Here is a 14,114-nt window from a genome sequence, read left to right as displayed (position 1 = left end):
TTCTGATGTGTGGGACGTTTGAGAGCTACTGAGCTAGAGAACTTCAACCTTAAACTTATTTTTGCCTCTTAAGTGTAGAATTATGCTTAATTTGTTTTATAGAAATGTTGGGAACTAAGTTAATGTAATTTTTTTTTTTTTTTTTTTAGTGTGTGAAGATGTTATTCCTAAATATTCATTATTTTGGTCATTTTATACTTTAAAAGTCTGAGTTGGATAAAATGTGGATATGGTCAAGTTGTGTTTTCACACAAACATCTGCAGTTTGATAACTAGTGGGTGATACTAGTCTGAAGTATTTTTTAATATTTAAGTATTAAACATTCAATTTATTTAAATATTTTTGAAATTTTTTTATTTAAGCATAGTTGATTTACAATATTAGTTTCAGGTGTACAACATAGTGATTCAGTATTTTTATAGATTATACTCCATTTAAAGTTATTACAGGGGACTTCCCTGGCAGTCCAGTAGTTAAGACTCCATGCTTCCACTGTAGGGGGCACAGGTTCGATCCCTGGTCAGGGAACTAAGATCCCACATGCAGCACAGCACAACCAAAAGATAAAAAAATAAGTAAATAAAGTTATTACAATATAATGGCTGTATTTTCTTGGCCTGTAAAATATTGAGATACTTTTAAAGTAAAAATACATAGTCATCTGCAAATATTTCAGGCTGCAAAGAATTACATCATATGATTGTGCAATAATTCAGTCTTTACCCCTTGATGGCTCTTTGTTATATATAAACAATGCTATGGTGAACATCTTGCACATATACCCTTGCTTTTATTTCTGTAGGTGTAGGGTTCTACAAGCAATACTGCTAGATCAAAGGCAGTGTGCAGTTTTATTTTTGATGCTGCTAGATTGCTTTCCAAAAAATTGTAGCAGTTTATGCTTTCGTCAGCCACACACAGAAATGCCTGTTCATGTCCAGTCTAGTAAACTCTGGATTTTATGTGTGGGGGCTTTTTTTTTGGTAGCTGTTTAACATTTTTTATTTTGCCAACCTAATAGGTAACAATAGAGCATCTTTTCGTGTATTTATTAGCTATTTGCATTTCTCCCTGGTGTGAATGTCTTGTCATATCTTTTGCCCATTTTTCTAGGGATAAAAATGATGCATAGTTTGAAGACTTTTGATGATCCACATTGTCAGATTTTCCTACAGAGTAGTTATACTAGTTTTCACATTGTTTCGGATCTGATGTGATCCTTTTCATACATTCCACCTTGCTAAGTTGTAGAAATCCTGGATGTCCTAGTTAATGATCCTAGTCTTTTATGGTTTAAACAGTCTCATCAATCAGTTTAAGGTGGTATTCAGGCCATTCAAACTTCAGCTCCCTGTGAGAGCTGGTTGAATAGTCTTTCTTACTTTGTGTAAAATCTCATAAATTTTATTCCTCCTCGCCCTGTTTCTCTCTAAGATGGTATTTGGGTGAATGAGCAAGGGAAGCTCACACAGTATCCTTGCAGAACATAAGAGGAAGGCCTTAGAATTCACACAGATCCTTGAAGTGCCCGTTAGCCCCTCCATGTCCCAGGTGACATCTCTTGTCCAGCAGGTGCTGTCTGCCCTGTGGAATCTTAGACCTCAGCCTGCAGTGGGCAAATAGGTGGGCTAGTTGCCCACCTCACTGACCAGGCCTGAACTAGAATGCACACCATGCGTTGGGGATTTTGACAGTTAACATTGATATATAGTTACATTTATCACTATGAGAAGATGCTACACAGGGTAAGATTTGATTCTATCTTCTTAGAAAACTTTTGAGATTGTAGAAGGGGAAAATAAGGCTTTTTTTTTTCAATTCCACAGAATGGCAACATGCTTGCTTAACATTGAATTCTGTGCAAGAAAGAAAGAATTTAATATATTCCTTGCCAACAAGTGGTGGAAAAACCCTCGTGGCTGAGATTTTAATGCTGCAAGAACTGCTTTGCCGGCGAAAAGATGTTTTAATGATCCTACCATATGTGGCAATTGTTCAAGAAAAGGTGTGATTTTTTTTTTAACAAGTGGTATTTGCTAATGTAATTTCGACATTCAGATATAAAAACTAGCATAAATGTAACAACTTTTTATTGACTGAGAAAAGGTATCTCTATTAATGATGGAGAATTATTATTTTTAGGATGTGCAAATACAGTGTGGAGTACTTAATCGAAAATCTCTTCTGTTTCAGAAGGGGTTTTATTTTTTTCTAAACCTGTGGATTAAACTCCATTTTACATGTTGTATTGATATTTAGCCTGCTTTTTCAAGCAGAAACTAACCAATTATTTTATCAAAATAAATGAGTTATTCTGATTTTTTTAACATCAGAGGAGACACTTAAAATTTATATTTATATTATCTAGTTTAAAAGTGGCATTTATTTGCAAAGATTAATACAGTAATTATGACATTTCTTATATATATGTAGGTATGTATTATCTGTGACCTTGTTCCCATTGTCAGTATTAAACACTATTTTAGATTTTTTAAATCCCTGTGAACACTTAACAATTAGGGTTCTTATCTGATATTTTTTGTTCATTTTAACTAATATTCTAGATTTCAGGTTTGTCAAGTTTTGGTGTAGAACTGGGTTTCTTTGTTGAAGAATATGCTGGAAGCAAAGGAAAATTTCCTCCAATTAAAAGAAGGGAAAAGAAATCACTATATATTGCCACTATTGAAAAAGGACATAGTCTGGTGAACTCTTTGATTGAAACCGAAAGGATTAACAGTCTGGGTCTGGTTGTTGTAGATGAGGTTGGTTACTCCATTTATTAATTTATCAACATTTTTATTATACTAACATTTATTATGTGGATCTGCTTAATACCTTTATGAAAATAAGTAATTTATTTTAATATATAGATAACACAGATAAAGACATTTCATGCATGGTAATCTTCTTTTTAAAACATTTTTTATTTCTTTAATGTTGTATCTGTTTTATTTATTTTTGGCTGCATTGGGTCTTCGTTGCTGCGCGCGGACTTTCTCTATTTGCGGCGAGTAGGGGCTACTCTTCATTGTGGTGCACGGGCTTCTCATTGCTGTGGTTTCGCTTGTTGTGGAGCACGGGCTCTAGGTGCATGGGTTTCAGTAGTTGTGGCATGTGGGCTCAGTAGTTGTGGCTCGTGGACTCAGTAGTTGTGGCTCACGGGCTCAGTAGTTGTGGCTCGTGGACTCAGTAGTTGTGGCTCACGGGCTCAGTAGTTGTGGCTCGTGGGCTCTAGAGCACAGGCTCAGTAGTTGTGGTGCACAGGCATGGTTGCTCCGCGGCATGTGGGATCTTCCTGGACCAGGGCTCGAACCTGTGTCCCCTGCATTGGCAGGCGGATTCTTAACCACTGCGCCACCGGGGAAGCCCCCATGCATGGTAGTCTTAAATTCAGTTTTGTGTCAAGTGTTTCTTGAAGAGTGAATATATGTATATATGTTCAGTTTTATAATAGTATTTATGAATTCCAGATGCCAGAATGTTGTACTCGGGACAACCTCATTAACTTAAAATACCAGTGAAATAATGTATATGTACTCTAGTTGCCATAACGAAAATGTTTGAGTTATAAAGCAAAGATGGCTTCTTCATTTCATCCAATGTATGCTTGTTTTATTTAGGTATTTTATGCAGATTTACTTTTCTCCCTTTTTTTTTTTAAATCTCGAAGTTGCACATGATTGGTGAAGGAAGCCGTGGGGCTATACTGGAAATGACTCTAGCAAAAATCCTCTACACTAGCAGTAAGTATTCTTTCAAATGTGGTCACTAATTGATTTATAATCAAGAGACCTATAAAAGACTTAATTCTGTCACTAGCTAGATTATGTAACCTAGAGTAAGGTACTTAAGCTTTCTGCCTTAGTTTTTTATGTCTAAAGTAAGCTTATAAATTTTTGTTGGAAGAATGGATGAGTGAGTAGAATTGTGAAGATAAATGAAGTTAACATTTGAGGATGTCCCCTATCAGTATCCTCCACTTACTAGCTATGTGTGCTTAGGCATGTGACTCAACCGTTCTTTCTTCATCTGTAAAATGGGGATAATAATGGTACCAACCAGATGGGATTATTGTGAGGATTATATGAGTTAACACATGTAACGGACGCATTCAGCCATGCCTAGCACGTAGCACAATAAGGGTTTGCTGTTGTTGCCACCATCAGTATGATCATCATACCAAGAAAACATTGTATATAAATAGTCACTTTAAGGAGCTATTTTACAACATCAGATAGTCTTTAAATGTATATGAAATATTCTAAATATCTTCTCTATTATTTTTTGATATACTATTGCAATAGCTTATTAGTTGTTGTATATTGTTAATAGTTTATATACGGAAAATTATTAATCATAAAGATCAGATCTTAAGAATTATTTTTAAAATTTTGATAACAGTGGTATTTAGGCAGGTTGTAGCACTTTATAATCATTTATTAAAAAAAATTTATTTAGTACCCCCTGTGCATCAGGCCCTGCCTTTATCAAACCTATATTTTAGTGAAAGTGAACAGATAATAAGCAGATAAACAAGAAAACATACAGTGTGTCAGATGGTGACAAATTCTATGGAAAAATATAAAGCAGAGGAAGAGGGGAAAATGATCATCTACTTGTCAAATCCAGTGTACACTGACTGTCCTTGTCTTAATTTCTCTTCAGCATTTGATTATTTATCATTCATTTTTCCTTTGGATGCTTAAACATCATTCTGTCTTGGTTTCCCTACTGTCTGTCTGTAAGACTGATCATGTGTTAGCATTGAGAGATAGCATAGCATAATGGCTAAGGGCAGACTCTGGAGCTGGATTCAAATCCTGGCTCACTTTTAACTTTGTCTGTGACCTTGGGCAAGTTATAGGAACTGTGCCTCTTTTTCCTTATGCATCAAAAATGGATGATAGTAATAGAACCTTCCTCACTGAATTGCTGTGAAGATAGCACGAGTCAGTCTTTGTACAGCATCTAGCATAGTACCTGCACATAATGGACATGTGTTTGCTACTGCTGTATACTTATTTGTCCTTTTGTCACCAGTGCCTTACACTTAATAGATATTTGAATGAAAGGAATCTCTTTAGTTTCTCCTTTTGTTCTCCTTTGTGACACTGCTTTCTAAGCGTATTCATCATGTACATTGGTGTTACCATAGATTCATCTTAGACTCTTCTCTTGTTTCTTACTTCATACAATTTCTGCTAATTCTCATCCATACTCATGACTTCAAGGGCTCCTTGTGTTTGATGGCTCCCAATCTGTGTTACCAGCTTATACCTCTCTTCTGAGTAATATCATCTGCCAGATTAATACTCTGGTATTATACAGTTGACTGTTGAACAACACAGGTTTGAACTGCATGGGTCCACTTATATGTGGATTTTTTTCAATAGTAAGTACTACAGTACCACATGATCTGTGGTTGGTTGAATCCAGGGATGCAGAACTGAGGATATGGAGGACCGACTATAAGTTTTACATGGATTTTCGACTGCGAAGCAGGCTGGTACCCCTAACCCTCGTGTTGTTCAAGGGTCAACTGTGTTGATATTTTTCTTACCTGTCCCCTCTTTCTCAAATCACTCAGGAAGAATAAGAACACTGAAAGGTTGCTAAAATTATTGTTATGATATACTAAGTAACACATTTTCATCAATACTTTGGGTTTTTTTTTTTTAGAAACAACTCAAATTATCGGTATGAGTGCAACATTAAACAATGTTGAAGACCTACAAGAGTTCCTGCAAGCAGAATATTACACGAGTCAGTTTAGACCAGTATGTACCTAAGGTTTGGTTTGTTATGTATCATCTTCTATTTAGAAAGAAAAGTAGCAAATGTACTGTATAAAAATTCTAAGAGTAGTGAAGGAACATAATGCCACTCACCATGGCTAAACGGTAGCAAGTTTGTGTGTAGAGGTCAGGGATCTTGGCTTGGGTCAGTACTGTATGGGGAACACCTGGAACAGTGCGTGACCCATGGGCCTTCAATGAATATTTATTGAATGGAATTTTTCAGACCCATTCTGCTTTTCTACTTTATATTCTGTAAGGTAAATTTTTTCATTCAGTGAGAATTTAGTGACTCATGTTTCAAGTTATTGGCGCATAAAAAAAATTATCTTAAAAGTTAAAATATTTTCAAATATTTATGCTTTGGTAGTTTTAATGCTTTTTTAAAATAAGTTAAGACTTCACATGGATTTAAATTTAAACTCCCCAATAATAGTATTCCTAAAAGAAAGAAAGTAAATAAATGTAGTTCATAGTTATTCGAAAGTAACTTATAATGTACATATACTCTGTTTGAAGTTTCTGTGTCTAAATAGGTTTTCAGAAAATAATTTTTTTAGAATCACCAAATTTTAATTTGAAATTTAGTGTTTTTACATTTGCACCAAATATGAGAATTTTCAAGAGACATTTTCTGACCTTAATTGTCAAATTAGATGCTGTTCTTTTAAAAATTCAATGAGCTGTATTTACAAGCTTTTTTTGTCTACAAATAGTTAAATTAATAATTTGGTCAGTTTTAGATTAAAACTGATGACTAATGAAGCTATAAATCTTGAGGAATACCATAAATAACTCCTTAATAAAAGATAGAGTCTGAACACTTGACTCATTTATACTTCCTCTTGTGACACATACAAGTATCTGATTTTCTTTTAGGTATGTGGCTATTCAATTCATAAGTATTTCTTCAAGGATATTAATCCCTGTTTTGATTTAAAGGGAAAAATAAACTTAAATGGGAAAGAAGTAACTTTTAAGTTGAAGCATTCTACATACCTTAGAAAAGCTAAAATTTTTGTATATCTTTCCTTTTTACAACATATTTTACAAAATTTGATACTCTGGAAAAAGGAATTTACATGTGATATTAATTGCAAATGTCCTTTTAATTCGAGGTTGAATTAAAAGAATATCTGAAAATAAAGGACACAATATATGAGGTTGACAGCAAAGCTGAGAATGGCATGACTTTTTCACGTCTCCTTAACTATAAGGTAACCTTGATAATCCCTAAAGGTGAGGTTCCCAGACTTTGTGCCCGGCTTCCCTGGGGCACCACAAAAGAGTTGCATGGGTACCATGGGGTAGTTTAGTTGTTTCAGAGAAACAGCTGATGCTTGACAACTCTTGGACACCACACAAACTACTGGTTCAAGATAGGCAGTTTCCTATGTCAACATTAGATCACACTACATTACTTTCTACGATATTGTATCTTTGTGAAGTTGGGGGTTGTTTTTGCACTTACTGTAAAAAAATACCATGTGAAAATCAATGTGGGACAGGAAATGAGGATTTCTAAGATTTGAAAGACTGCAGGGCCCAGTTGTGTGCACATCCTGTTAGTGGGCTCTGATGGTTATTTAAGAATGAAATAAAAAAAATTTTATTCAGTTGATGTGTATTATTTATTTAGATGGCTACTAATTTGTGAGGAAATACATACTTATTAAGTTGTTTGGACCTAACTACCTAAGAATCAGAACTGTTAGTTATTTCTTTTGACCTTGGGGCTCCAGGAACCAAGAACGTTTGGAGACCTCTCCCATAAATGTTTATTCATTCAGCAACAACAGCAAAACAAGAAGAAATATTTGTGGGCTGTATAGCTCAGATACTGGTGTATGAAAATGTTAATGTATACTATGTTAATGTTCTGTGATTTATGTGAAGGACATTGAAAGGAAGAAAGGGATTTTACAACAGTTTTAGAATTCTATAAAGGTATGTTATTCTAAATTTGTATCTTAATTAGTTTTCAGTAAAGTCGAAGGAAGTGAGGAGATTTTAAATAACTTTACATTTTTCTTCATGTTCTTTGAGTTCTTTGCATCTGCTTGATAAATATATTTTTTATTTCTGAAAATATGTCCTGTAGTATGATTGAATCTATGTTTTTGAAAACTGTTAGTAAAGCAGGAGGTTTAGCTTATTTATGCAGTTCTTTGACTATTATTAGGATCAATCTGTGTTTCTCTCTGTGGACTTTTTCTGCTTCAGTGGAGACGGGTGTGCAGTGGGGTTATTAATAACATTAACTATTTTCACTTCCTTTATTTAAAACTAAATACACCTAATGAAACCCTAATAACCCAAGAGAAAAGTGGGACTTAACATTTTGCTGTTTAATATAGGTTGTATCTTTTCTTTTAAATGATCATATTTTAAATGAGAAGTTCAAAATTATGGTTGGTTTACTTACCTTTCAAAGCTTACCTTTTTACTTACCTTTTACACTGGTAAAATGAAAGGCTTTCATGGTTGCTAACTACTTTGTTCCTAAATCTTGTTGTGCAGTATTCTGATACTCTGAAAAAGATGGATCCTGATCACTTGGTAGCATTGGTGACAGAAGTTATTCCCAATTATTCCTGCTTAGTTTTTTGTCCCACTAAGAAGAACTGTGAAAATGTAGCAGAAATGATATGCAAAATTTTAAGCAAGTATGTTACTCTTTTAAAAAATATTGTTTCATTTTTATTATGATTTACATGCTGTATGTTCTGTTTATTCAGCAAGCACTAATTACTTCTTGCAGAACATTGTACTAAGTTGTTATAATAGATTCTAAAGGCCCTGACCTTGAAGAAAGTTGAACTGTGAAATTCACATATGTGAAATGGCCAGAGAATAATTCTACCTGTAAGAGAACGCTGACTAATATACTGGCTTGGCTGCACAGTGAATCATCTTGGAGCCTTTTTAAAATTTCAGTGCCCAAGCTACATCCAAGACAAATCAGAATATATGGGAGTGGGACCCAGGCACCATTATTTTGTAAAGCTCCTAGGCAGAGTCCAGCATGCAGCCAAGGTCAGCTGCTGGCCTACATGATCAGAGGACTGATCACTAATCACTGTGTGGATGAATCATATCTTCAGCTTAACTTTCTTTTTAATTAAGTACTGTTGCCTTTGTTTTCTTAGTAAACTTCACACTTAGGTTGTGTGGACATTTGAATTGAATTTCCTAAATAATTAAGAAATGTATTAGTTTGTAATTTTATACTATAAAATGTTAATGTTGGTTCTGTTATGTCATAGAGATAAGTATAAAATGAACTTAAGTATGAACAGTTTAGTTTTTTCTGTACCTTTTTGTCCCATGTGTACTTTTATCATATTTTTCAGACTTCTTTTTGGCCCCTGAGCCAGTGCTATCTCACTGTTCACAGACCAGTACTATGGATTCTAATCTAGCCATCCTCCGCCTCCCCTCCCAATCCTGCTGTCATCATGGATTGATCTAATATAGAGTTAAATTCATTGACTAGTACAGAGATGCAGATGTTCGGGATAAAGCTCAGGAGTTTCCGATTTCAGTAACAGAGTCTGCCTTTACAGTGGTGATGTAGACTATAAAAACCTAAGGAAATTAAATTATCATTGAGATATTCTCAGTAAATCAGTTGTTTTCTTAGAATAAGGTAGTGTAGCACTAAGTGATGGGGAAATTTAGAGACAAACTTTTGACTGGGAGATGTGAGGTTTATTATTAGTCAAGTTATATCCTTGACTTATTTTGCTTTTTGGTGATAACAGTTTATTTGGGTCATAAATGTTGATGTTTAATATTGAATTACTTAAAAATTTGGTTCTCCAGAACCCTTAGTTAATGAATTATTATGGACACTTGATACTTTCTTAAACTCTTTCTGAAGGAAAACTTCCTCTAAAATACATTTTCCATATTACTTGCTGCTTTCATAAGGTGAATGTTCTGAGTATAGCTTAGCCCCCTTTTTTGGTGGCTGTTGGCTAAAATGTCATGTTTAGAGCATACTTTTTCATATTATTCTATAGTTTACATGTAGATGAAGTAAAATCTGGGGCTAAATGGTTTCTGATCTCAGTATTGTCCTTAGAACGTAATTTCATGAGAGTCCTGGAATATCAGCCTATGTCTTAATGATTTGCCTCCTAATCAGACATTTCATGTGAAGCAGGTATAGTAAAATCACCTAGAATATGCTTGTATGTCTAAGTGCAAAGACTGAAGCAGATTTTTTCCCAAGTGATTGTCTCAATCTCAAGGAAAATTATCTTTTTTATAGCTATTACCACCTTTGACTTCTAAGTTAAGGATGTCTTTTAAACACTATTTGCTGACAACTGCCAGAGCTCTGGTCATATCACTTTCCCTAAAAATGTCCCTGAAAATGATACCACAGTGCTTCTTAGCCTAGAATTCATGCTAAGATAATGACTCAACTTACTTTTCCATCCTTATTTCTTCCTTTCTTTATCCACCCTGCACTTCATCCAGACTGAACTACTTGTCTTCTTTGTTTATTCTTGAACTTGCCATTTCCATGCCTACAATCCTGCTTTACCCTCTGCCAACACTGCACTTTCCTGCCCCCTCATTGCTGCCTCTCTAACACCTGGTCTTCAAGGCCCAGCTCACATCTCAACTTCTCCCACAAAACCCTTCTCCATATAATTATGTCTTATCTGGTCAGTTACAAATAATGTCTCCCTTCTCTAAAATTATAAGGTGATTATCCATAAGTCTTAATTCCTTGAGAAGGATTTGTCCCTTTCAGGACCTCAAACACTGGCCGGAAAGTAGTAACATAAAGTCTGCTGCTCCCTACTCAGCGGCCACTTCTAGTTCTTGCACTGATGAATCTTGACCACTTTCTTCCCAATTCTTCACTGTCTCCTGGCCTCCCATTTCTCAACTTCGTGTGAAATGACTGTCCTTGTGCAGTTAGCACCAGCCAGAGCTCTCTATGCTTTCCATGAAGCATGCTAAAACAACATAGGGCTGTGTGTATTATATTTATATCTTGGACTATATTTGTTTGCTACTGGTATTCAGAAGTTGTTGCTTTGTAGTCAGTTAGTAGTTAGTTGTACTTAGTCTTTCTTTCCTTTTTTTCTTTTCTAGAAGGGAATTTAAAATAATAGGTGCTTCTAGGTAAGAAGACATTGTAGGATATTACTGAGGCTTCTAAAATGCTAGAGTTTAGACAGTTTTACATATAATTCATATGATTTAATAATATATGTTTTCATCTTCAGAGAAGAAAATTTATGACTTAAAACAAATCATCTTCACTAAAGATATATGTTCTTGTGAAAAAATAATTGTAACATCTAGAGCAGGGGTCTACACCTGGAGTTCATGTATTCATAGGAGGTACAGGATTGAACTTCAGGAAGTCCATGAATCCTTGAAATTATATGCAAAGTGTTTTGTTTATGTGAATATTTTTTTCCTTAGTTTTAAGCCGATTTTCACAGGGCTCTGTGATCCACAAAAAGGTTCAGAGAAACTGCCTAATAGCTAATGAAATCAAATCAAAATTCTAAGAACATTCTATGTATTTATATCAATAAAAGTAATAAGTTCTTTTAAAAAAAGAATGTTTACATGCACCTACTGAAATTAAAATTTTAGGTACTTTGTCACTATAAGATCAAGGGTTCACGTCTAACGTCTTTTTCCCAGGGAATATCTGAAACACAAAGAGAAAGAAAAACATGAGGTGATTAAGAACTTGAAGAATATCAGCAATGGCAACCTGTGTCCTGTTTTAAAGCACACCATCCCATTTGGAGTTGCTTATCACCATGGTGGTTTAACGAGTGATGAAAGGAAGCTCTTGGAAGAGGCCTACTCTGCAGGAGTTCTCTGCCTTTTTACCTGCACATCCACCCTAGCAGCAGGTGTTAACCTACCAGCTCGAAGGTAAGATATAAGTCATTGTTGGCCGGTCTCAAAACTTTCCAGTTCCTAGCTTGCCAACAGTTTTTTTTGTTGTTTTATTCTTTCTCAGTAGTGGGTGAGAATTTATCAAATGTTTTTTTCAGCATTTGCTTAGTTGATTGTTCGGTTTATTTACTTTAATATTTTAATGAAAAATAACACTAGTAGATTTCTTGCTGTTAGAATTCCTTCTTTCTTTGTTACTCTCCCTATCTGGTTTTGATGTTATGGTTTATTATCCTGGTTGTGTAGAAACAGTTGGCAAGTTTTTGACCATGTTTTATGATCTGAAAGAGTTTATTTAACAGATTTCCTTGAAACTTTAGAGAACTCATCCAGAAAGACTTTTGAGTCTAGTATCTTTTTTTAAAGAGTAGATCCTTGATTATCTTTTTGGTTATTACCAGTATAATTGATTTCTACTCTTTGTCATTTGTGACATTTTTTCAAATAAATGGTCAGTTTTTATAAATCATCCATGAGATTTAAAAAAATATGTATTTTCTGTTGAGTATGTAGTTTCATATAGCTCAATGTATAACAGTTATTAGTCATCAGCTCCTCCCTTTTCTTTGTGATTCTTTGATTTGTCAGTTTCAGAGTCTCCCACTGTAATGATGGAGTTGTCAACTTCTCCTTTTTACATTTTTAAAAGTTCTTGCTTTGTATTTCAAAACTAGGTATATAAAGGTTTACTGCAAATATCTTATTGCTGAATTATACCTTTTATGAATAGAATACATCCTTGTTTTCCTCATTTAGTGATTTTATTTTGAATGCTGGGACTACATTTTTTGCCAAGTATATTTTTTTCTATTCTTTTATTTTCAAACTCTGTCACTGGTTAAGTTTTCTATTTTTTCAGACAATTGTTGAAATAAAAAAGGAAGTTATGTATCCTATTTCTCTTGTTTCAATGGTTACTCTTAAAGTTTTTAACAGTTGTAAAACTGTTAAAAAACGCAACTGTGTTTTTCTGTCATTTTAGAATTAATCAATAACTATATCCTCTGCTTGAACATAACAAGAGTCTTAGCATTTGTGTGTTTTTCTACACTGCCTCATGTATTGTTGCATTTACCTGGAATTTTAGTTCTAGATTTTAAATTTTCTTTCATCTTATAATCAATAGTTCTTTAAACTTACCTGTAAATTATACTTTTTGTGTGTGTGTGTGTGCCTACCACTGCCTCTTGTGTCTCACATCTTCCTTCTATGATCCATTTTTTATTTTGCCATCCTTGGGTAATTATTTTTTAAACGCTGCATTGGGAGTAAAAATTTTTGAATCTTTGCGTAGCTGAAGATGTCTTTATTTTAGCCTCACACTTGAACACCTTGCTAGGAGCAGAATTCTAGGTTCAGTTTTTTTTCTTTGGGGCCCTTGTAGTATTCTTCCATGTCTTTTAGGCGCTAGTGTTGGTCATTTTTGTTTTTGCATAGGCGTGCTGTTTTTCCCTTTCCAGAAGCTTTTAGACTTTTCTCTTTAACCTTAACATTTTGTCATAGTGTATAATAATAATTACAGTTATTACATGCCCTCACTCATGTCATAACAGCTTTACATGCGTTGACTTAATAGATCCTTACAACAGCTCTGTGAGAAAGGTCGTATTTTATTATCCACATTTTATAGAAGGGAAAACTGAGGCACTGAATAATGAAGTAACTTACCCAACTTCACGGCCAACAAATGAGTTTCAAAGCCAAGGTTTGAAACTGAAGAAACTGAGAAATCTAATTCTGCAATCCTAACTCTCCCAGTTTAGCTACTTCTTATTCATAGGGCTTAGCCCTTTGGTACATGCTTTCAGTCTAAAGTTTTATGCCTTTATTCATCTTAGAGTAATTTTTTTCAGTTATTTTATTATTTCTTTTCTTCTGTTTTCTCTGTTGTCTGCTTTTGTAACTTCAGTTAGACAGTTGAAACCTCTTAAATTGAGCTTGCATCTCTTAATTGTTCTTACACATTTTTCAATCTATATGAGCTATGTGATTTCTTCACCTTTACTTTCTTTTTTTTTTTTTTTGCGGTATGCGGGCCTCTCACCGCTGCGGCCCCTCCCGCTGCAGAGCACAGGCTCTGGACGCACAGGCCCAGTGGCCATGGCCCACGGGCCCAGCCGCTCCGCGGCATGTGGGATCCTCCCGGACCGGGACACAAACCCGCGTCCCCTGCATCGGCAGGTGGACTCCCAACCACTGCGTCACCAGGGAAGCCCATCTTTACTTTCTATATAACAAAATCAGTTTTTAATTGTATTCCGTTAACTGTGTTTCATTCATTATTCAGTTGTTCTATTAAATTGTTTAAATTAATTAATTCTTTTTAATTTCTAAGAACTCTCTTTTATTGTCCTTTCTTTATAAGAGTCTGC

At 34.7% G+C, this 14,114-nt stretch overlaps 1 protein-coding gene across 12 annotated transcripts in view; it reads left to right on the top strand.

The window, feature by feature from the left end:
- The window catches only part of HELQ (helicase, POLQ like), a 40,410-nt gene that overhangs the window by 3,733 nt on the left and 22,563 nt on the right, over nt 1–14,114 (top strand). For 6 of the 12 annotated variants that reach the window (XM_019932853.3, XM_019932851.3, XM_073805413.1 and 3 more), the window contains 7 exons: nt 1,828–2,006; nt 2,566–2,766; nt 3,675–3,747; nt 5,684–5,781; nt 6,918–7,016; nt 8,320–8,465; nt 11,479–11,718. In XM_019932853.3, the coding sequence (XP_019788412.2) occupies nt 1,828–2,006; nt 2,566–2,766; nt 3,675–3,747; nt 5,684–5,781; nt 6,918–7,016; nt 8,320–8,465; nt 11,479–11,718 (1,036 nt within the window). Of the gene's footprint in view, nt 1–1,827; nt 2,007–2,565; nt 2,767–3,624; nt 3,748–5,683; nt 5,795–6,917; nt 7,017–8,319; nt 8,466–11,478; nt 11,719–14,114 lie in introns of those variants that run through there. The other 6 variants (XM_019932857.3, XM_033857188.2, XM_019932856.3 and 3 more) reach the window with 6 other exon arrangements.

The sequence above is a fragment of the Tursiops truncatus genome, chromosome 5 (assembly GCF_011762595.2).
Source record: "Tursiops truncatus isolate mTurTru1 chromosome 5, mTurTru1.mat.Y, whole genome shotgun sequence".
Lineage (NCBI taxonomy): Eukaryota > Metazoa > Chordata > Mammalia > Artiodactyla > Delphinidae > Tursiops > Tursiops truncatus.
Note: the sequence above shows the minus strand (reverse complement) of the source record. Positions and strands in the feature narration are given on the sequence as shown.